The sequence below is a fragment of the Lissotriton helveticus genome, chromosome 5_1 (assembly GCF_964261635.1).
Source record: "Lissotriton helveticus chromosome 5_1, aLisHel1.1, whole genome shotgun sequence".
In the NCBI taxonomy this organism is placed as follows: Eukaryota; Metazoa; Chordata; class Amphibia; order Caudata; family Salamandridae; genus Lissotriton; species Lissotriton helveticus.
Window position 1 is genome coordinate 1,016,475,461 of NC_136065.1, and position 24,927 is coordinate 1,016,500,387.

Genomic DNA, 24,927 nt, shown 5'->3' on the forward strand with positions numbered 1-24,927 from the left:
TACCAGGTACCAGCTTTCTCGACCCTGGCAGCACAAAATGGACGCTGCCAGCCACAGACACAATTCTGCTCTCCTGCTGCTGAGCCAAGCTTGAGAAGAGGAAGGCATGACAATAGGCATCCTGTCACAGGGAGGTGTGACCACCTCCCAGACAGGATTTAGTGTATTGGGGCTGGGTTGGTGCACTCTATGAGTGCCAGAAAGTCTGCACTGGGGGCACATTTGGTGTCCCTGTGCATAGTCCAGCTCAAACCAGTTCTGGGACCCTTGACTCCTGCTCTGGCACGCAACTGGACAAAGGACATGGGTGTAACCACCCCTCTGTCCTGCCCCTCCCCTAGGAGGGTCCACAGAATCTGTCCAACCCCTTCCCATGGGTATAAAGTGGGTTACCTGACTACAGGACTTTAGATTTTACCTGCCCATGATTCTGCTAAGAAGAAACCAAGCACTTCAACTGCCTTCACAACGTTGCAGGACTGAAGAATCTCCCTTGGAGTAAATGAGTTACACCCCTGCAGTAGCAGGCACCTAAGCACATCTGACCGGCTTGCTTCTCCAGAGCTTGAGGACTCCGAAGATTTCAGCAATACAGGAGGTGGGTTTCCGAAGGTCCTGGAGGTTGATCTGACGTCTCAGTGATTCTGAGACCAGTATCCCTCATGGGGACCGGGTGACTCGAACCCCTGTGCACAGCCTACATTTGCAAGTGCATATGCTTGTTGGCGATTACCAAGCTTGTGCTTTGGACTCCATGTAGTCCTGACCCCGATCAGTATTTGCACCGAAGAAATCTGGCCTCCTCGCACAGAGTGCTCCATGGGCTGGTGCTTTGTAAATTTGCTTGAGGTCTCCTCACGACTCCTGGTCCGTAGGCCTGTGGGTCCTAGCGAGGGTCACCTTGTTTGTTCTTGGGCTTTCCTGGTTGCTCCATATGTGCCCTGAACCTCCATTGCTTGCATCCCCTGGACCTTGCTGGTCCACACCATAACCTGTTTGTCCTTCCTGTGTGGGTTGCATTTGCCAAGGCTAGTTGGTGCTCCAGCCGGACATCGACCCCTCAGCACGCGACATCCCTCGTGGGACAGCTTACCTCCAGATCCTGGTCGTCCTGGACGTCTCCTGGTCCCCGTGGTTGCAGAGTCAAGCATCCCTTCTTCGCACCTGAAGCACCAGACATTGGTGGGCGTTCGACTACAAAGCCCCTGGTCACCTGAAGTGACCCAGACTCTGTCCCCTCTGCTTTCAGGTTCCTCTCATCTAGAATCCAGGCTTGGATTCCATCGGAGACTCTTCGCCTTCCTGGCAGCAGTACCTCTTTTCAGCTCTCCATTGAAAACGACGAAGGTTTCCGACACCATTTGACCCCTATGCACCCGGCTCCTCCGGGATAGGTAACACGGGTACTTCGGTACTCACTGGTGGGTTGGCTCTAGAACCTCCTATGTCCCAAAGGGTTTGCTGGGAGTCCTCGTAGATGTGTCCTTAAACTGTAACTTTGCACCCGCGACTCCCATTGAGTTGTACGTAGCACGAGGTTGTGCTTCCTCACTGCACCCGTCCTCCGTGGGCTCCCTGTGTCACTGCCTTGGGTGGTTCCTTGGGGTCCCAGCAATTCTACATGCTCTTGGCACTGTGTCTAGTCAAGTCATGATTGTTATAATTTTTTTTAGTATATGGTTCAGTCTCCCCCGGAGCCCGCTGTGTATTGTGCTACTTACAAATGTTCTATTGATTCAGTATTGTGTACTTTATGTTATTATCTTGAGTATAGAGTGTTATATTAATAAATACATATTTTTATATAACTACTGTGTGGTTCTCCTTTCATTTAGTCATTCAGGAGGTGATATTATGGTAAAACAAGCTGCTTTACATTCCTTCAAGGCCTGAAGGCGGCTCTCACAGCTACCACTAGGATAGTTTTCTAAAGGTTATCTTTGACTCATACATCATAAGGGTCGTGTGGACTGGTACAGGGTGCCCACTTTAATTAGTGGACAGCATATACCAGGCCACCTTCTCACAGCCACCCAGAGATTGCAGCAGCCAGGACAGAAGAGACCGCAAGATTCAGCAGCCCTCCACCATCAAGAGGGCGGATCACAAGAAGACACTCCCCTGTCTTCCCTACATTCGCCGGTTGCCCTGTCAGGCCATTTGGCTTACCTGGGATTAGCGTGAACTTGGCGCTTGGCACTGCTTATTTGACTCTTAAAGTCAAAAGGAGACTTTACTGCATGTTGATTAGCATGGGCCACACCTGAAAGTCGCCTCCATTATTGAACAAAGACTAACCAACTCCATTAGAAGGGAGGGGGCACTACGAGACACCACCCAGGATGACTCGGTGTGTCAACCGTAACAGACTGTGAATATTATTTAGTGACCTGTGTATATACATTGTGTGCTTACATTAAATACGAGTTTTGCTACAAAAGCAAGTATTTGACAAGTCAATGAGTTTATTGGGGCTACAGTTCGTACTTTGAGTCTGTTGACTGTGTATGCCTTGCCCCTACCTTCCCCCTGAAAAGCCTTGGACTGCTCGACCAAGGCTACCACTGAGAGTCAGGTACTGAAAGGGTAATACTTGGCTGAGTTGCTCAGGACCCATAGTAGGTCAGTCCCTGGCACAGCAGGAGTAAAAGGCCACAACCCCCATGCTTTGGTCCAAAAACACTTGATTGCCACGTGGCCTGCACACAAACCAGCAACCATGCTTTCGACCATTATGGCATCTCTCGGACTCCTCTGAAGACAACCTCACTCAAAAATTGAGTGGCAGTAGGGGTTGCCTTATCACATACCCACTGTATTAATAATAGATTTGCCAAGGTAGAGCATGAGACAAGATAATCTCCCAACTCCCCCTTTTGTAGTGGACATTCGGAGAAAGGACACCCAGGGTACAGTCACTGCTCCAGCTTTGCTGCAGCTACTCTAGTCATGTATTTCACCACCTCTATATTAATTAACCTTCTCTTCTCATACTGGTTTACAGTGGAATCATAATTGCCACTGTAATGAATTGGCTCAACTTTTGGAAGCCACAGAAGTCGTACACATTATTGTACTTTCTTCCATGTGGGAACAGGATGCATCTGCAAAAACTGGTTTGAAAATCCGAAGGAAAAAAACTAAAAACACACAACCATGACTTTCCCTGGAAAAAAGATAACCACTTCTCTTTGATGCATCGCTATACGTTCTTTATAAGGCTCTAACAGCAGCGCACAGAAACTCATTTCATGCTGACTGGATCGGATTGGAAGCCAAAGCAGAAATCCAGTAGATGGCAGCCATCTTGCTGTCATTGCCATATTCCTTATGATATAATAAACTATGGTAAAATTAGACCACTGCTACGCACAGTTCGATTATCTGTAGTATTTCTGGTATCCCAAACCTACGGAAGCCGCTACAACCCAGTATCACAAGAGAAGTGACACATTAAGTACAGTTTCTTACAAAACATTGGCAGTAAAAAGACAATAAAAATTCAAGTTGCATTTTTTTTAAGTTGCCTTGGAATTACTCTGTAAATGACTTGCAAAAGTTGAATGGTTTCATTTTACAAATACATACCTCCGAATCAGAAACAACATCGACATCGTTTCCAACGGAGTCAATGAAATCATACGCCATTCCAAAGCTGCAAGAGATGAATGTACATTGTAAAATTACAGCTAGAGAATTTAATGTGCATTGACCAAAACTCTTTGAAACCATAAATTGGAACATACAGAATGTCATTAACATAAGCACACTCCAGATGGATACATGGAAAGCAAAAGTACATATATCAGTGTACAGTGTACACCCGGATACAGTGAACAACGCAGACATCATACTTTACATTCCATGGGAAGGAGGGAGAGAGGGATATGTTGATTCGGATATTCAAATCTCTTCTTAAAAGGAAGTTAAACAGCACAGCCGCATAGAGTGAAAGAACAAATCTTTTCATCGCTATATTAACAAGCATTAAAAATGCAATAGGTCTCGCCTTTTATTAAGTTAAAGTCATTTGCTTTCCTATACAATACCATTAGCAAAGCAAATGGCTTTAACTTAATAAAAGGCGAGACCTATTGCATTATCAATGCTTGTTTTACAAAAGCTACAGTCTCTTTATTTGTAATATCACGTCAAGAGGTTTATGGGCTGTGATTAATTGCAGATAGTTGTTCAAAGTTTTTAATTCTGTTCTCGATGAGTAGTTTTACTCTCATATGCAATTACTATCAGCATCTGAAGCTTGCAGTATAACGAAAGTACATATGGTCTGATGATTTTATTCTGGAGGATAATTTTTTGTATTTTATTACGTGCTTTTATGATTTCTGAAGTAAAATGGAATGTCCGGCAGACTATCATCTCCCTATACCAACCAAGATTGTCCCATAGGTCACTTTATAAAATCCTCTCATTTTGAAGGCAGAGAAATAAAAGTAAACCCTAACCTCCCTTTTAAAAGAATGTACAGCAATTTGTGCCAAGATGAAAATAAAACTTAAAGTGCTCTTTATTGCTCGTTCACCTTCTGCACTCCAGAATAGTCACAGCCATGCACTAAATAACTCGTAGCAATTATTGTGCAAGAGTTGGCCACTGGTCTGCTCGTGGAGGTGGCTGAAGACAACCAGTCAATACATGGTTACTAAAAGGCAGAAAATCATTTAGTAACAGTTAAGCTAATTTCCATTACTACAGTGCTGCATTAGACGACCAACGTTACACACCAGTCTGGCACAAGGCTACACACCAGTCTGTTCGCAAAACACTCCAGGATTCATAAAAGACAGTTTTAATTTAGAGCCATTGCATTATGGAATGTTTTTAAAATATACAAATGGAAAAGACCAGAAGGGTGGTGCCGATTATAAAGAAGCAGTCAGACAGCAAGGCGAGCATGGGGAATATAAGCAATAAGGGAGAGGATGTAGCCTAACGGCTACGGCGCTCGATTTCAAATTTGGGGAACCGGGTGTGAGTCTCGGAAATGACGCTCAACATCCTGTGATTCTGGGCAAATCACTTAATCTCCCCTGCCTACGTGTCCTTGTATAACGCAACTGGTGCTCATGTAAAGCGCTCTGATACCTTCGGGTCAAGTTCGCGCTGTATAGAAGTACGAAAAAGAAAAAAATATTGGAGCCGGAGGAGAAAATATTTAAAAAAACAAGAAAATGTGTGACAACACGAAGTGAGAAAAGATGAGTGAAATCAGTAAAAAGTCAAAATGAAAGACTTCCAGGAATGAAGTAACAAACAAGCCAGAGAAGAATTAGACAGACTGCCAAAAACAGGGGAAGAGGTGTAACTGATGGGCTAATGGGGAGAGGAGACTGACAGACTGGAAGGCGGAAGCAGGTATGAAATAGATAACGTTCCTTTATAGTGACTGTTACTTTTAGTCCGCAGGGTCTTTACCATTATCAACAAGTGGCTAACTTTCCACTCAAGTGGCAGGACCAGAAACTGCTCCCAAAGAAATAAAATATTTTTGAGAGCTTGTGTGTTGGTACATACACGTTTGCAAACGTGACAGGGAGCACACACCCTCAACCGTGCACGCATACAGCAACAAACCGTTTTCTTTCACTAAGGCGGTGGCAACCAAAATACGTTTTAGCTCATAACTGAAGGGTGAGAAAGAGAGTGTTGGAAGTTGAAGGATTCTAAGTACCAAGGCCAAACAAGGAAGAGGGAAAGAAAGGATGGAGGCTGAAGGCACGCTGAAGGGCGAGGGAGGCGAGGGAGGGAGGAGATTGAGAAATGCGAGAAACGTGTGAAGCAGGGGGCGGGGGTAGTGGATACCTTTGAAGTGAAGCTAAGCTTCACTTCAAAGGCTTGTTGGCACAGCGCACGCTGGGGGATGACTGTGGGAGGGGGGCTGGTGTCTGTGCACGCACTTTTTATGGCAATGCACATGCGCATTGAGCGAGCTTTCACGGGCACTGCATGGAATCGCCCGATCTCAGTAAGCTCGGTTTAAGCCCCTTTATATCTCGCTCCGCTCAATGCGCATGCGCATTGATAGGTCGCGAGACCTAAAAAGGCTAGTGTTCCAACTATGTTCAGAGGGGGCACATGTAACCCCCAGTATAGCAAGCAATGGCAAAGCCAATAGGTTTCACCTATGCAAGATATACTGGCTTTGTCAATGTTTTTTTTTTTTTAATGTCGCACAGCAGAACAAACTGCTGGGCTACATAGCTTAAAGTAAAAAATAGAAAAGAAGCAACTTTATATGGCCAGACCGCATCATGGTACTTTTTTTTTTAACTTTAAGCTATACATGTACAAACAAGTTAAAATTGTTATTTTCCCTACATTTATTATGTAGTGTATATGCTAGCTGGAACACGGAACATGGAGGCTTCGGCGTTACGGCTGACTTTGGAGTTGGGGAACCAGGTGAGAGTCTTCGCACCGGCTCAACCGCCTGTGATACTGGGCAAATCACTTAATGTCCCTGTGCCTGTAAGATTTTATGTGTCCTTGTGTAATATAACTGGTGCTGGTTTCCTGTCCAGGAAGGACCTGGCTTGGAAGTTCGGGCTGGACTGTTTCCATGAGGCAGAGGGTCAAGACTGATTTGCATATGGGTGGGTCTAAACTGGGGTGGCATGGTGATCAAAAGAATGATGGATTTAACCCAAATCTTTTAACAGGAGGGGTGAATGTTTGATTTGGTCTGCATTCCGTCCATCATCTGTGTATCTTTTGCTTTCTCGCCCTATGTGCGCCGCATATGCTCAGACGCGGGTCCCGGGCTCACCGTGCCACTGGATTCAAGCTAGCCTGGCGGATGAGGGGTGATACCTCAAAACCGGACCCAGGATGCTTGTTTCCTGTCCAGGGAGGACCTGGCTTGGCAGTTCGGGCTGGACTGTTCCTATGAGGCACAGTGTCAAGATTGATTTGCATATGGCTGTGTCTAAACTGGAGTTGCATGGTGAGCAAAAGAATGATTGATTTAACCCAGAACTTTTGACTGGGGGTGAATATTTGATGTGCTCTGCATTCCAACCATCATCTGTGTGTCTTTTGCTTTCTTGCCCTAAGTGCACCACCTAAATGGCAGCCATCTGGCAGGGGAAAAGAGGGTCCAATGGACCCCCACCCCAGACATCCCCTTGCAGGCGGATGCAGTCACTCACTGCCCCCACCTACAAGGTGATCCCCACCTGCACAAGAAACACGGAGCAGCTTTTAAACAGCTGCTCCGTATTTCTCATGAATGAACTGCCCCCCTGGGCAGCGCGAGTTCAAGGCTGCCCTTAGGGCAGAGCATTCTATATGATAGGACGTTTTTCCTGTCTGCAAACGGCGCACCTGCGTTGTGGCCCTAACAGGAAAAGTGCATCCAATCTGTAATCAGGCCCCTGGTGGCTAAAGTCTCCCGCTAACAGCAAAATGCTGCAACTCCATCACAATTTTACTTAAAGAAATACCTTTGTGAAACACCCTTGTTGTATTACTACAATATTAACTGTTATTATAACTACTATCATATTCTATTTTATAATCAAATATCGATTAATGAATTATATTAACTTTTAATGCTGACAGCTAAAGACTAATATTTAATTAAACAAAAACCTAAAAGAATTGTAAATAATACCCTTTAAGTTCCCTAAATTCTCTTTGACTGTAGTAGAAGTCTTTAATAATTATTTGCAATGTATCCGTGTAGATGATCGCTCCTTACTCTCTTTGCTGATCAACAAAGGTCGATACGACCAGTGACGGGGGTTATTTAATGATTACACCAGAAGAAACCCTGCTCCCTCACTACCCCAGTTGAGAATTGGGCATCCACGGCGGGAAAAAGAAAAGATCTCTGCACTGACGGGTGCTCAAAAACACAAAATAGGCTTTCCCATAGCGGCTGCAGAGAGATTTCCTTGGGAAAGGTGTGCCCTACAAGGCCACATCTTAAAATCTGCATGTATGGCTTGCTGTACTCCTTGATAGCAGGGGCACCCCAGAAACCTTATTAGTTTGATTGGGGTACTGACCAGGAGCAGCTGTGGTTTCCCCATTAGGTCGAAGAGCATCACCATTGTGTTCCTAAAAGTCTCCCAGGCGAAAGGAGAGGTAATGTGCAGAATCTTAATCTTTTTTCAAGCATTCCTAGCGCTCAAACTTTAGTCTTAGGGCTCCACGGTGCATGACCAGTGCTACTGGGTCTAGGGGTTGCTTTGTAATTAAATATAAAGGTAGAAAAAACACTTATACCCTGCACAATATTGAACGTTGACATCCTTATTAACAATAACAGTATTAACAGTGACTTATCGTCTTATTGGTCAATTGTATGAACGGTAGTACCATATAGAAATGTTTTAATACACACTGTAGGGTGTTTAGATCTCACAATTCAGCTTTGTATAATTGTGTTAACACCTAGACAAAGCCTGCAGGCTTGAACTTTGACTGTATCCAGTATGTTGTGTTAGGTACTGCGGGTGGTTTTACGGTCCAGAGCTTGCTGGTGCACAGATCATTAGAGGTGCCTCCAGCACAGGAGAGTACAGGGTACATTTAGGAGGAGCTCTCGTCTGTGGACATCTCTTTAGTGTGCGCCCCCCCCCCGTTGGGTGTGACGCCCTTTAAAGGGTCTCGCCATAGTCATCTTGACCTGCCTTTTTTGTATACATTTGTGATTTTGGGTGCAGTATTTAGTAATAGAAAGTACTTTTTGTTTTTATATGAAAAAGCACCAACAATAGCAATTTATTTAAAGTTGTGTTGCTGAGTGCTGTGACTCTAGCCCTCCTACTGACTAAACCTAGGACTGCTCTGCCTTGCAACCCTGAGTCAAGTGCCAACAAGCATTGGCATAGCCAATAGGTCTCGCTTTTGGGACCTTATAAGTATTTAGTTATGCAACACAATATCCTTGGTGCAACATCAACTGTTGCATGGCTAAACACTTATAAGGTCCCAAACGCGAGACCTATTGGCTATGCCAATGCTGGTTTGTATGGAGGGCTGGACCCTGCCCGGTGTGAGAGGAAAAAAACTGCAGGACCGATGCTCAATGCAGAAAGAATGATTAAGAGCAGATTTGCGTCTCAACACGCCTCCACGGTCAACGCCTGGATTTGTGTTCAATGGACCACAATAACCAAAAGCATCAAAGCTTTGAGTGTGCTCTCACACAGCCACGTCATCACACTTGCCGAGTGGATGGACACAAGCCAAAGGCACGTCGGCCTCATGGGAACGCACACAGTGCGCTCTAACCACTCCAGCACGGATATCCTTCTGCACACCCTCCGAATGGGTCATACCGGATGCAGAAACATAGGTTATCAGCTAAAGCTGAAAAGAGCATGTAAAAACTCAAGACAAAGAGCCAAAAGAAATACAGTAACTCTAAGTCGAAAAGGAGCAAGGTGCAATTTTTATTCAAACAAATAGAAGCATACCTATACGTATTTGTGCGAGAAGTTAATTTGGCAAACTCCACAAAAATATTTTTTTTGCATCACGTTTCAAAGCCTGCAGTGTCAAGGGTAAATACTGTTAGGTGCAAGCACGGTAGGATTTATCTCTGGGATCAGCACTGTGAAACAAGTGTAAAACAACAGAAAGCCAGAACGTCACAACCTTCTGGCTTTGCCAATGCTGTGCACCATCGGCAAAAAGCAAAATACTTTTTACAGAGGACAAAGAAAAAAAAAAAGATGAAAGATGTCATTAGGACATGACACTCAGAAAAGCATCATTGTATTTACTTAATGATGCACGATGATATCTGCCACTTGGAGCAGTAAATAAAGAGCAAAGATACATTTTCTGTTGCACAACAGTGCATTTGTGAAAGTGATATCGCGCAGTAAAATTCTAAAATCTTTTTCAAGAAATAAATTCTTACAGAAATATTGCACATTTCCCAATTCATTGACCTATACAATTATCGAAAAATCACCAATACATAGCACTTAATTAAAACCAATTCAACCAACACGTCATCGGCCTATAATGAATACAAAACAGCACAAACATTAACATTGCTTCACATTAAAACTCATTAGATGGTCAGCAGCCCATTATCCCATACGTATTAAAATATTTGAAAGAGTAACAGATTAACCAGCAGCGTGCAACTGATTTTGCCAGTTAAAAAGCATTATAAAGTGCAGTGTGCAAAAAAAAAAAAAAGCAAAAGACTATTGGGTAACGGAGGTGAGCAACACAGAGAGCGGGGTGAAGCCGGTATTTGGGTGCAATCATGAACTAGTCTCATTGTTATCATCAGCGCTATTTTCGTTGTTGTCATTAGTATTGTCATCAGCACTAGTCCCATTGTTGTCATCAGCGCTATTCTCATTGTTCTCGTTAGCACTAGTCCCCCTGTTATCACAAAAGGTAATCGAATGGTTATTTCAAAGAAAATGAATAGTGCACCAAGTGAAACAAAACAAAGGGCATTTGCTTGTTAAAGACGAGAACCCTCACTCACCCATGGTGTGACATGCTTCATCATTGGGTCCCCTCTTACACACAGTGCCCGCAAGGTGCACAGTGTGGGCTACAACTTTCCCTTAGAAGAGGAGCGTGAGGTGTTTTCTCTGCCAATGTAATGTGTGAGTGAATGGCAGAGTGCTAAATAATATGTGTATATTAAAACCACCTAATATAGGGAAAATAACTTTATTCAATATCCTCAATGGATGGACTTAAAAACAGTGTAACAGTAGGGATATGGATGTACCCTATCTGACTAGATCAACATGTTTCTGCTAAATGATATACATTTGTAGCACTCTTCAGGAGCAGTGTCTTGTCACTCTGCAAAAATTTGTGAATATTAATCTAAAAAAGATCATACTTATTGATTGGTATGGATACTTGCAAGACCAGCTTCAGTATGGTCCACCCTCTGTAACACACAAATCATAATCTCAAGATCACAACCAATTTAGTATAATGGTGCCCAAGTGCAAGTGAAAAAAAGTGCCAAAACACGTGACATGACACCCACTACAACATAGATGAATTAAATAATCTCACCATATGCGGATCAAATCAAATCAAATCTCAAAGCTGAATTTTTGATTCAAAAACGTCCGAGAGTGCCAGGATTTTATATTCTTCCTAAAATACATAAACAACAAAGACCGCCACCTGGACGACCTATAGTGTCGGGTATTGGTTCGGTTCTGGAGCCATTATCCAAGTTTGTTGATCATTTTCTTCGTCCAATTGTGGCTGAGATGCCATCATATTTACAAGGCACGAAACAGGTACTTACACTTCTGGATACAGTGTCTTTTGATCCAACTGTTAATATGATGGTGACCTATGGAGCAGAATCGTTATATACGAACATCCCACAGGAGGACACGCTAATCATTATAGAACAGCTAATGGAGAGTCATCCGCGAGAAGATCAAACGCCCAATTCTTTTGCTATGCAATGTGCCAGATTGGCGCTTAAGGAGAATTATTTTAGCTATGAAGGAGATCTGTTTTGGCAAACTACTGGCACTTCTATGGGCAGCACTTGTGCCCCTAGTATGGCTAATCTGTATATGTATGGTTTTGAAACCAGGTTTATTTTTACAGCTGGCCACCCCTTTGTACAACGCCTCAAATTGTGGAGACGATATATAGACGATATCCTGGTCATCTGGGAAGGTGACCAGGAGCCTCTTGATGTCTTCTCACATTGGCTTAATGACCAAGATCCTAATTTAACATTTACTGGTGAATCTAGTAATATGAATGTTTCCTATCTAGATTTAAGACTCTACACTAAGAACGGTAAAATTCAAACTGAGTTATATCAGTAACCGATGGCAAGGAACTCTTTACTTAGCTACCACAGTGTTCACCCACAAGCCTTATTGAATAATCTTCCGATTGGTCAATTTTTAAGGCTACGGAGAAATTGTAGCGAAGTTGAGAGATATAAATTTCATTCATTGAATTTAAGTGAAGAACTTCTTGCAAGGAACTACCCCTCTAAATTGGTGTATGGTGCTCGAAAGCGAGCCCATAATAGCAATAGAGGTACTTCTTGAAAACTATGAGAAAGTTACAAATAAGAGGCTAGTGTATGTGACAACTTTTAGTAACCTGACTGAGAACATTAAGAGAGCAGTCAACAAATCATGGCATATCTTGAATACAGGGTCTTTGGCCTAGGACAAACCCCTTTTTGCACTGAAACCTAGTAGCAATCTTCATGACATGCTAGTACACACTAGACTTAAGCAACAACAACAAGGGAACAGACAAACTACGTTATGGGGAGCCTCACCAGTTGTAGGACATTTCCCATGTGGGGCATGTTCTGTTTGTCCGTTTACCAAACAGGTGACAGAATTGGACTTGGGCTTAAGTACACCATGGCGGTTAAATTCACATATGAACTGCAATACGAGTGATGTAGTGTATATGATCTTGTGCCCGTGTTCATTCATTTACATTGGAATGACTACTAGGAAGGTGAGACAGAGGATGGTGGAATATTTAAGTGCTTTTCGATGTAAAAAGACCAATACCCGTATGACGAGACACTATGCAGATATGACACACACTGAGGATGATTTATATAGTACAGCTGTGGCTGTGGGTTGTAGATAGTGATATACTCGTGTTTCTGCTCCACTTGGTTCTTTTCTAACATGACAGAAAATACTGGGCTAGCGATTTTGTTTGGTTTCTCATTGATAAACCTAAATATGACGTTAACCCCTTCGGTGCTCATGACGAGCTCAGCTCGTCCTGATGCACGGTGCTCGTGTGCTCATGACGAGCTGAGCTCGTCATGACCACACCCATTTCTATTATGGCCCAGCACAGGGGAGGAATAACAATAGCAGCCAAGGTGTTAATATGGGGTGAATTTTTGCAGAGTGACAAGACACTCGTCCTGAAGAATGCTACGAATTATTAGGTAGTTTTAATACACACATATTATTTAGCACTCTGCCCTTCACAGACACATTACATTGGCGTAGGAAACATCTCACGCTCCTCTTCTAAGGGAGAGTTGTAGCCCACACTGTGCACCTTGCGGGCACTGTGTGTAAGAAGGGACCCAATGATGAAGCATGTCACCCCATGGGTGAGTGAGGGTTCTCGTCTTTAACAAGCAAATGCCCTTTGTTTTGTTTCACTTGGTGCACTATTCATTTTCTTTGAAATAACCATCCGATTACCTTTTGTGAGAAATAATAGTTGGAATGGTACCATGGATGGTGTTAATTCTCCATTAGTAACCCTGTTGTGAATTAATCATCAGAGCTATAGTCATTGTTATCATGAGTGCTATTCTCATTGTTGTCATGAGCACTAGTCCCATTGTTATTATCAGAGCTATTTTCATTATCACCACCACTAGTCCCGTTGTTATCATCAGGGCTATTCTCATTGTTGTCATGGGCACTAGTCCCATGGTTATCAGTGCTATTCTCATTGCTGTAATGAGCAATAGTCCCATTGTTATCAGTGTATTCTCATTGTTGTCATTGGCACTAGTCCCATTGGTATCATCAGTGCTATTCTCATTGTTGTCCTGGGCACTAGTGCCATGGTTATCAGTGCTATTCTCATTGTTGGCATTGGCACTAGTCCCATGGTTACCAGTGCTATTCTCATTGTTGGCATCTGCACTAGTCCCATTGGTATCATCAGCGCTATTCTCATTGTTGGCATCAGTACTAGTCCCATTGGTATCATCAGTGCTATTCTCATTGTTGGCATCGGCACTAGTCCTGTTGGTATCATCAGCACTATTCTCATTGTTGTCATGGGCACTAGTCCCATGGTTATCAGTTCTATTCTCATTGTTGGCATCGGCACTAGGCCCATTGTTATCCTCAGTGTTATTCTCATTGTTGGCATCGGCACTAGTTCCATTGTTATCATCTGCGCTATTCTCATTGTTGGCATCTGCACTAGTCCCATTGTTATCATGAGTGCTATTCTCATTGTTGGCATCGGCACTAGTCCCATTGGTATCATCAGCGCTATTCTCATTGTTGGCATCAGTACTAGTCCCATTGGTATCATCAGTGCTATTCTCATTGTTGGCATCGGCACTAGTCCTGTTGGTATCATCAGCACTATTCTCATTGTTGTCATGGGCACTAGTCCCATGGTTATCAGTTCTATTCTCATTGTTGGCATTGGCACTAGGCCCATTGTTATCCTCAGTGTTATTCTCATTGTTGGCATCGGCACTAGTTCCATTGTTATCATCAGTGCTATTCTCATTGTTGTCATGGGCACTAGCCCCATTGTTATCATCAGTGCTATTCTCATTGTTGGCATCAGCACTAGTCCCATTGTTATCACTGCTATTCTCATTGTGGTCATGGGCAATAGTCCCATTGTTATCCTCGGTGCTATTCTCATTGTTGGCATCAGCATTAGTCCCATTGGTATCATTAGTGCTATTCTCATTGTTGTCATGGGCACTAGTCCCATGGTTATCAGGGCTATTCTCATTGTTGGCATTGGCACTAGTCCCATTGTTATTATCAGTGCTATTCTCATTGTTTACATCGGCACTAGTCCCATTGTTATCATCAGTGCTATTCTCATTGTTGTCATGGGCACTAGTCCCATTGCTATCATCAGTGCTATTCTCATTGTTGGCATTGGCACTAGTTCCATTGTTATCATCAGTGCTATCCTCATTGTTGTCAGGAGAACTAGTCCCATTGGTATTATCAGCTCTATTCTCATTGTTGTCATGCGCCATAGTCCCATGGTTATCAGTGCTATTCTCATTGTTGTCATGGGCACTAGTCCCATCGGTATCACCAGCGCTATTCTCATTGTTGGCATCGGCACTAGTCCCATTGTTATCATCACTGCTATTCTTGTTGTTGGCATCGGCACTAGTCCCATTGTTATCATCAGTGCTATTCTCATTGTTGGCATCGGCAATAGTCCCATTGTTATCAGTGCTATTCTCATTGTTGGTATCGTCACTAGTTCCATTGTTATCAGTGCTATTCTCATTGTTGGTATCGTCACTAGTTCCATTGTTATCATCAGTGCTTTTCTCATTGTTGTCAGGAGCACTAGTCCCATTGGTAGCATCAGCGCTATTCTCATTGTTGGCATCGGCACTAGTTCCATTGTTATCATCAGAGCTATTTTCATTATCACCACCACCACTAGTCCCGTTGTTATCATCAGGGCTATTCTCATTGTTGTCATGGGCATAGTCCCATGGTTACCAGTGCTATTCTCATTGCTGTCATGAGCAATAGTCCCATTGGTATCATCAGTGCTATTCTCATTGTTGTCATCAGCACTAGTCCCATTGGTATCATCAGCACTATTCTCTTTGTTGGCATCGGCACTAGTCCCATTGTCATCATCAGTGCTATTCTCATTGTTGCCATCGGCACTAGTTCCATTGTTATCATCAGTGCTATTCTCATTGTTGGCATCGGCACTAGTTCCATTGTTATCATCAGTGCTATTCTCATTGTTGGCATCGGCACTAGTCCCATTGGTATCCGTAGTTCTATTCTCATTGTTGTCATCGGCACTAGTCCCATTGGTGTCATCAGCGCTATGCTCATTGTTGTAATGGGCACTAGTCCCATTGGTATCCGTAGTTCTATTCTCATTGTTGTCATCGGCACTAGTCCCATTGTTATCATTAGTGCTATCCTCATTGTTGTCAGGAGCACTAGTCCCATTGGTATTATCAGTGCTATTCTCATTGTTGTCATAGGCACTAGTCCCATGGTTATCAGTGCTATTCTCATTGTTGTCATGGGCACTAGTCCCATTGTTATCATCAGTGCTATTCTCATTGTTGGCATCAGCACTAGTCCCATTGGTATCATCTGCGCTATTCTCATTGTTGGCATCGGCACTAGTCTCATTGTTATCATCAGTGCTATTCTCATTGTTGGCATCGGCACTAGTCTCATGGTGATCATCAGTGCTATTCTCATTATTGGCATCGGCACTAGTTCCATTGTTATCATCAGTGCTATTCTCATTGTTGGCATCGGCACTAGTCCCATTGTTATCATCAGTGCTATTCTCATTGTTGTCATCGGCACTAGTCCCATTGGCATCCGTAGTTCTATTCTCATTGTTGTCATCGGCACTAGTCCCATTGGTATCATCAGCGCTATTCTCATTGTGGTCATGGGCACTAGTCCCATTGTTATCATCAGCGCTATTCTCATTGTTGGCATCGGCACTAGTCCCATTGTCATCATCAGTGCTATTCTCATTGTTGCCATCGGCACTAGTTCCATTGTTATCATGGTTACCAGTGCTATTCTCATTGCTGTCATGAGCAATAGTCCCATTGGTATCATCAGTGCTATTCTCATTGTTGGCATCGGCACTAGTTCCATTGTTATCATCAGTGCTATTCTCATTGTTGGCATCGGCACTAGTTCCATTGTTATCATCAGTGCTATTCTCATTGTTAGCATCGGCACTAGTCCCATTGGTATCATCAGCGCTATTCTCATTGTTGGCATCAGTACTAGTCCCATTGGTATCATCAGTGCTATTCTCATTGTTGGCATCGGCACTAGTCCTGTTGGTATCATCAGCACTATTCTCATTGTTGTCATGGGCACTAGTCCCATGGTTATCAGTTCTATTCTCATTGTTGGCATCGGCACTAGTCCCATTGTTATCATCAGTGCTATTCTCATTGTTGTCATCGGCACTAGTCCCATTGGTGTCATCAGCGCTATGCTCATTGTTGTAATGGGCACTAGTCCCATGGTTATCAGTGCTATTCTCATTGCGGTCATGAGCAATAGTCCCATTGTTATCATCAGTGCTAATCTCATTGTTGGCCTCGGCACTAGTCCCATTGTTATCATCAGTGCTATTCTCATTGTTGGCATTGGCACTAGTCCCATTGTTATCATTAGTGCTATCCTCATTGTTGTCAGGAGCACTAGTCCCATTGGTATTATCAGTGCTATTCTCATTGTTGTCATAGGCACTAGTCCCATGGTTATCAGTGCTATTCTCATTGTTGTCATGGGCACTAGTCCCATTGTTATCATCAGTGCTATTCTCATTGTTGGCATCAGCACCAGTCCCATTGGTATTGTAGTGTAGCTCCTATTTTCCCAATAGGCTCTGCACATTGGAATAATACCTACAGCAGTAAAGGCCTAGACCAGACGTTAACTAGGTCTACTACTGTCGATACTAGACTTAATTTTTGGGTTTGCCAGCGTAGCTCACAGTTCGCTAGAAACTTTCTCGAATGTTCAAGGAGGAATTAACTTCCCTGATTAGACAAGAAGGGATTTAGTTTCTGACAACCATAGAACATGACAACTTTGCTCTCCCCTAATCAAGAGTCAATCTCGAGAGTCGTGTGAGCACAAGGCAATTATTTTACTCAGTCAGTACGTGCATTCTTAGTCTCATCAGATTGTAGAGAAAAGGAAGAGACGGGCGTGTTCAATAAAAAGGTGTTATTTATTGATCAGTCTCTTTTCTCATACATGAGAAATGGATCGATATTATTGCAATACTTATAGTTAAGTAAAGTGCATACATTAAAAGCAATAGTATAAAATAATACTGTAAAAACATTGATATGGTTTCTGAGCCATATGATGTTTAAAATGATTAAAATATATTTACATACACATATACATTTGACTAAACGTACTCAACTGGTGTTTCTAAATACGCCTACCCCGTGTACCTGACCTAAGTCTAATGCGTGGGCGGGAATAGAAAGTTACAGTTTAAGTTAAGTTTGTTTTTGCCAAGTGAATAACTAAAGAATTCTCTGTGAGGGGTTATTCAGTTCTGTACCTGGAAGTTAGGATGAATGAGGAATGATATCTCTTTCTCTGCTCTCGATATTCCAGGCTGCCTGCGAGGGCTGCCCAGAAACGCCGGTGCTGGGTCTCTCGGCTTGAGATAGCAGCGCGTCTCTCAGCGCGTCAGGAAGGCGGGGCTGCTGCCAGCGGGGTCTGCTTCTGCTCTCGGCTTCGGCAAGTATGGCTGCTCCGTCTTGTCACCACGCGACTGTTTGCATAGGGCAAGATCGGCAATATTTATACCTTAAAGGTGCCGAGATTGACGTAAGGATGGACATAGATACGTCAATAAAGATGTCATACGACTTGCTCGTTAGCACATACTTTACTAAAGTTCTCTGTGAAATCAAAACAATGGCCGCACGGATTTTCCAGGTTGTCATAGGTTTGATTTGTTATGAGAACGTCGTATGCCTTATCAGGGGCTGGAGGAATGTCGCTTGTCTAATTAGATCTCAAGCGTTATGACCTAATCAGATAACACGTTCCTGTGCCGTAGTGTGACTGCGTCAGATAACGGTATCTGCATCATGGGGGCTGTTCTTGCCTCATGGGCTGACTGTTAGTTAACTCGATAGTTAGTTTAACCAGAATAGGGTCAGGAATAGGGGGATCGATTCAGAACCTATAGGAATACATGACACCCACTCCACGCTAACTATGGACATATTTACTAATCTATGCATAGTATAACATAGTACAACATACTATAGAGTATACTGTATACCTTACCACCCCAAAATACATAAATGCATTTTGAAATTTTCAAATATACTGAAAAATTGCAGTCATATATATTGTATGCACTTAAGCTATGAATTAAATGCAAAAGTAAACACGCATTTGTATGCATTATTGCTAATTTGGTATTTGAAAAATACACATGAAATGGCTCTTAATATAGCTATACAGAAAGGAAGTTCGAGACCATCTCATCACATAATAAAATATTTGTGAACATCCCAGCGGGCAACTAAAGTTTATAAAGTATCTAAAAATAGAAATCTTAGTTCTCTAGGAATAGTTTCTTACTTTAAGCAGAAGATAAGTGTCCCGAAAAATTTGTGAAAAATAATTTGGGGCTGCTAAAAAATTGTTGTCCGTGAACTGGTGGGAAGAATTGTTCATGTGACTTTATTTTTAAAGTTGAAGGCCGAATTCAGGGAAAGCCGTGTGCGAGCTTGCTCAAAAGTCTCTATTTCTGTTCTGGAGAGAACATCATATCATTCAGGCTTTCGAAAAAACTGTCAACAGCTTCATGGGAAAGTTCCACTAAGTCGGAAATAGGGGTAACCATGCATTCGTGCGCATGATTGTCTGCATTGACATTCTGATTCGCATTGCTGACAGAAGGTCGTACCTGTTCGATGCTGCTTTCATCTTGAACTTCACTACTCTTCAATCGCAGTGGTGAAGATTCCAGGAATGCCGTCATCAGGATTGGCAGCCTTTGAGGGCAGCACAAAGCGTGAACCTTGGTAGGAACCAACAGTGTATCTGCATCCACTGGCGCATCCGATTGTAGCGTCAGACAGGTGTCTAACACGCATTCTTCTCCGCATAGCAGACACCTTAGTACAGGTAAAACACACCTTTGCCACATTGGTCGAAATGATAGAAACCAAGTCATGTTTAGGTCTCTAAGCCGGGAGAGTCCCAGGATTTTTGATATCCGGTCCCGGTATCCAATGGCTAGGATCGTATCTTCCATTGTCGCGAGAGTTTGATCTGTGACATGGGTTGCCATAACGAAAAATAAGGACTAAGAATAGGATTCCTGCAATTAGTCCCAGGATCAGGGGAAGTCCGCCAAAAATCGAATGGACGAAATCTGGAAAAATACCCAGTATGGCTTTGAATGGTGTTAATGCCATCGAAAATACTGTCTTAAATACCCCTGAGATCCCATTGGTATCAGAAATATTTAAGATTTCGCTCAGGATTTCCGCGAAATGTACGGGGGAATTAGTTGATAATAATGTATGTATCTCTGCAGTCGTCCTTGCGACTTGTAGATCATACGTTTCTTTTGATGACGTGAGCCTTGTAGGCGTCTGAAGAAGCACTGTTTTCATTCTGCTTAAAGTATCTATTCGAATAGAAGTAATTTTCAAACTGGGCCATGCCCTTGCCTCCCTGTCTGGAAAGGAGCTGGGGAATAAAGAACGTCCACAGCACTTGACCTTCGCCGTCGTAGTGACTAGATAAGGAGTCCCGGGCATAAGACTACAACATCTGCGGTCTACAATAAGAATGTAACTCCCATTATAGAGTCTTTGAAAGAATGGTTCTATTTCAGTTGCAGGTGCGCCTTGCTGGTGACATGAAAGGTTGTATGAATTCCCTTCACAGGCTCCGTGCAAACTAATACCGTTACACAGAAGCGTGCCGCATAGTGACATAGCACAATTGTTGCCACTAAGAAACACTTTCTGTCCTTTATTACTGACACATGCATGTGAATAGGGCAGGTTCCAAGTTGTTTTAAGGTACCCCTTTCCCAATTTCTCGTACATGCCAGCCTGTATATATTTTTGGCAGTATTGAAACCTGAAGGTTGAGATTGGAATATTTATGATTCCGTGGATTATCCATTCACAGACAGGTCGTTCTGACATTGTCATTGGTAATCTTTCTAGTTTTTCAATGCTCAAGATTGTATAATCAGCACCCTTTTGCGCCATACCGATTTGTCTATCAGTAAGGTTAAAGATTTGGAATAGTGACGTTGTGTTGATTAAACGCCAAGGCACATAGCCTGAACGCAGATTTTGTAACGTCCAGCCAAGCTGTACAATGGAACGCAATTGTGACTGACCATGTTGTAATAACAGTAAGTCTTGCGATAATATATCGATTGCTGAAGACACAATGCTGTCCAATGAAAAAATTCTGGAGGACAGAGTCATTAACCCATTGTCCACTACAGATAGTGATTTTTCCAAATTAATACGGTCAATTTCCGTATTCTTTCTGCTGTCTCAATTTGAGTAACCTTCCAGGCCTCATTGTATGCTGCATATACAGAGGCTGCTATGAAACGCTTTTGACGCTGTTTGCGTGGTCCCATTATGAAATCACGCAAGTCAGCACCATCAGTAAGTAAAGTTAGGTGTTGCTTAATTTCAGGCAGTGTGGAAGTTTGTAGCCATTGAAGGCATAATTTGCCCACACTGTAGGTTGTTATTATCCCTCGGTGATGTCTTTGGGGATATCTAGGGTCTGGCCTGGTCATTTTGAAACCCTGTGTTTTATTCAGGAATCTATCTTGACAGTTATTTGTATCTGTGGGCCAGATCAACCATTGTTTCCAATCAGGATGTGTTCTGTTTTGGTTTAGTATATGGTTTACGTCTATCTCTTCATCTGTATCAGAGCTATTGCTAAACATTGTTGGCTTTGGAATAGACGGTTTAATTAAATCTTTGATTTTGGCTAAGCCAAGACAGGTGGTTTGTTGAACAGTGTCATTTAAAAATATCATTTGTTCTGGGATCATGCAGGCTCTAAACAAAGCTTCTATACCCTGTACTTGCCATTCTTTTGTACCCCAAACACTTTTCCAATCAACATTTTTGTCCCAATAATCAAATCCAAATGTATTCATTTTTTCAAAGAATGAATCTGAATATATCAATTTTGTGTTGGTTATCATGGTTTTCATCCCTGTCTTGTTTGAGAATTTAAAATAAAATGTTTCAGCATTACTTATGTTAAAACCTGAAAAATATGAATATTTGTCATATACGGTTCTAGAGCTTCCTTTTGGAGGTGTAGCACAATGTTCCCATTGATTATAACTTAAAACATTTCTAGGTTGTGCAGATTTATGTAAAAAATGGTTACCATAATGGTTATAGCAATACATACTATCATAATTTGTAGAACCTTGCAAATAATCATGTTTTGTAAATTTAGCAGACATTACTAAGTCAGACATCATGTTGTTAATACTTTCGAAGTCCCAATCATCAGCAAATGAGTTTGGTTTTGCAAAGTCACTCAAGGAGATCTTGATTTGGTGTGGATATTTCAGGATCTCGACCGGACCATAAATTTCATAGTCAGTGTTGTCCCAGGCTACCCCACCAGGTATAGGATTGGCTGTGAAGTTGGCTGAAGAAAGTTCTCTTTTCTCGACGTGTGAAGATGTGTGTGGTTTGAGGACCAAGTTGATGTTCTGACTTGCTGTGTCCATTTTAGCATATTTTCCCTCAATGAAGCGTCCCAAAGTAAATACCATGATGAGCCAAAGTATGAGGATAAATGCACCAAAACCCACCCAAAATTCAATCCATGGAGAAACCAGATATGTTTCTTTCAGATGTTTCAAAAGTTCCTTAGCTTTGTCTTTAAAGGATTTTGATGATGGCTGTGTCTTTGATTCACTGAAGCCGTCAGAGGAATCATCGAAGTTGATGAAGTAACCGGATGCAGTTCTGTCAATTGTTCCAATTGGTTCAGGATTTCTGTTTTTTGCATTTTCACTTGGTACTTCAGTATAGATTGGTGTGTCTCTGCTAAATGTCTTTATTTGGGTTTTAAGAGGTCTGAGTTCTATTGCATTGTTGCATAGTCCTTCTTGTTCTTCTTTAGGCGTTTCGAATGTGATGAGCCTTTTTGTTAGGACCTCTGTGCTGGTAGCAAACCTTGGTGTTCTGCTACTTATTGGGAGTCCACTTGGCCTACTGTTTGTTATCGGCCACATGTTGTGGTTTTACCAGGTCGATGGATACAACTCGGTTCTCCTTTTTACCAGCAAGTGGCGGTAGTACAACTGATCTTGTCCCGTTGACAGACAAGACAGGAACTGCTTTTCTGTAGGAAGGCCCAAATTCCTTCTTTACCGCGATCTTTTCCCTGACTAGATCCCCGACTTTTGGAATCCAGACAGGTCTTGCTGGGACAGGTGGTGATTCTTCAGTGGTCGTTGGCTGTTGTTTCAACTGTATGTTGCTCAGGTCTTTTCTTGTTTTGTTAAGTCCTGCAAAATAGCCAAACGGTCTTTGACATCAAAGCTTTTTTCTTTAACCACTGAAGTCTGACTATCAAGGTCAGAGATCAACATCCTAGTTCCAAATAATAATTCGTACGGACTGAATCCCTTCAGAGAATTTCTTGGCAAGTTATTTAGACTACGTTGGACACTTATTAGATGTTTGACCCACCCAGCTCCCGAACCTAATATCCTTTCCATTATAGATTGCTTTCTGCCTTGGTTTTTTCTTTACACCATCCAGTACCCTCAGGAAGGAAGTGAGAAGATTCCCGCTGGGCTGTGCTCATTTGGCCATGTTTCCCCCCAGGCTGGTGTGCCAGAGTGAAAACAATGGTCGAACGTAACATGCTCTTAGCGTATATGCCATTTAGACTCGCAAATCTTGTATAATAGTCCGGACGTCAGCCGAGTGCTGGTGATCTACATTATAAGTGGAAACTAGCCTGTATATGTTAATCGCAAGCCATTCTTTTTGCTGGTAATATTATCTGCCTTGATACGACGAGGTATTAAACTGTTTCTCTCCCCACTGCGATCTCTGTTGCAGTTTGGGCAGTTTTTTACAAACATGGTGTAATGCAGGCTCATGCCTGGCCACCAGTACCGTGATTGTAATTCTTCCAGAGAATCTTTCAGTTTGAGGTGTCTGAGACCCTCGCCCATATGTGCGTCTGCGATTAACAAGCTTCTCCTGTCCATGTTTGTAATCACTCTATCCCCCACTCCAGGGATTCGAGCAAAAGGGACGGAGTTTGCATCGATTATGTATGTATAATTGAGTGGATAGTTGATCGGTAACGCTGAGCAGTCGCCTTTTGATGACGTTTTCACCGCCAGCATCGTTTCACCGTCAATGTATTTTAATGTACGCTTTTTTCGATCTACGGGAGCCGGTTTAGTGGCTGCCGCTGCGGCTGCTTCAGCCAATGAATTCCCCACAACGTGAACGCCATCACGCTGATGACTCAGTGAGTGTGTCACGTGAGTCTTTGGTAGTTCTTTTTTCAAAAGAGCTACTTGTTCCCAGAGCAGTTTCTGCTTTATTGGTGCATCTGTGTCATCTTTGTAACCGTTCTGAATCCATGTCTGCAAATCCTTGTTATATGCTTTGACGCAGTAATATGAATCTGACACTATAAGTGTCGGGAATTCGCGATCCGCATTATCTAGCGCCATTTTCAAAGCTATTATTTCAGTTTGTAGTTCTGAATTTGTTTCTACTGAGTGTGATTTTGTTAATAGAGGTCTTAGTTTACCTCCCCGCCACACTTCTTTTGTAATCTCACATGTGGGGTTGTATGCTTGTTCTCCCCAAACGGAGGGTTGAGCATGTCCGTCTGTATAGATTACACAGGCGTAATGTCGTAGAGGCAGAATGTCGATTGGCAGAGGATACGTCTTTTCATATTTTAGATTTTTTAATTCTTCTAGTTCTTAGAAAATTGTCAACCAGGCTATACTTGATAATTCATATCCTACGTACAAGACTGTCAGATGGGCAATTCTGGATTTTTTAAAGTTGAATTTGTAACCCTCTGCAGCGAACCCAAGTATTATGGTGTTCACCCTTTTCAAGTGAGTCTCCAAGTCATCATCTGTTAAGTAAATGTCATCGACATAAGATAATGCTTCATCATCATATAGTTGTAGTAATTCTGTTACTCTCGCTGAGAATACCCCCGGGCTGTTCTTGTACCCCTGGGCTAACCGACAGAATTGCTTTTGAGTGCCATTTACTGAGAATGCAGTTAAAGATCTGCTCTCTGGTGCTATGTTTTGACAAAAGAATCCATTGGAGATGTCCAAGGTTGTTTTGTATTTTTTGCGCACTATGTTATTCATTAGTGCAGCACTGTGTGAGTTTTGCACTGCAAAGGTTTTGCAACATGTGTTAAGGTGTCGGTAATCCAAAACTAGACGATATGAATTGTCTGGTTTGGAGACCGGAAACAAAGGATTGTTCATTTGTGAGGTGCAAGTTTCAATCACCCCCTGGTATTCTAGCTGATCTAGTATTTCATTTACCTGTTTTTTAGCTTCTTGCTTAATTGGGTACTGCCTTTGTGCAGTAGGTTGTGATTTTAACTGGATTTTGTGAGGAGGGGAGTCCTC

At 42.6% G+C, this 24,927-nt stretch overlaps 1 protein-coding gene across 2 annotated transcripts in view; it reads right to left on the minus strand.

The window, feature by feature from the left end:
* EDRF1 (erythroid differentiation regulatory factor 1) overlaps positions 1-24,927 on the minus strand; it is a 411,894-nt gene that overhangs the window by 314,362 nt on the left and 72,605 nt on the right. For both annotated transcript variants that reach the window (XM_078643521.1, XM_078643520.1), the window contains exon 3: positions 3,589-3,655. In XM_078643521.1, the coding sequence (XP_078499647.1) occupies positions 3,589-3,655 (67 nt within the window). The remainder of the gene's footprint in view (positions 1-3,588; positions 3,656-24,927) is intronic.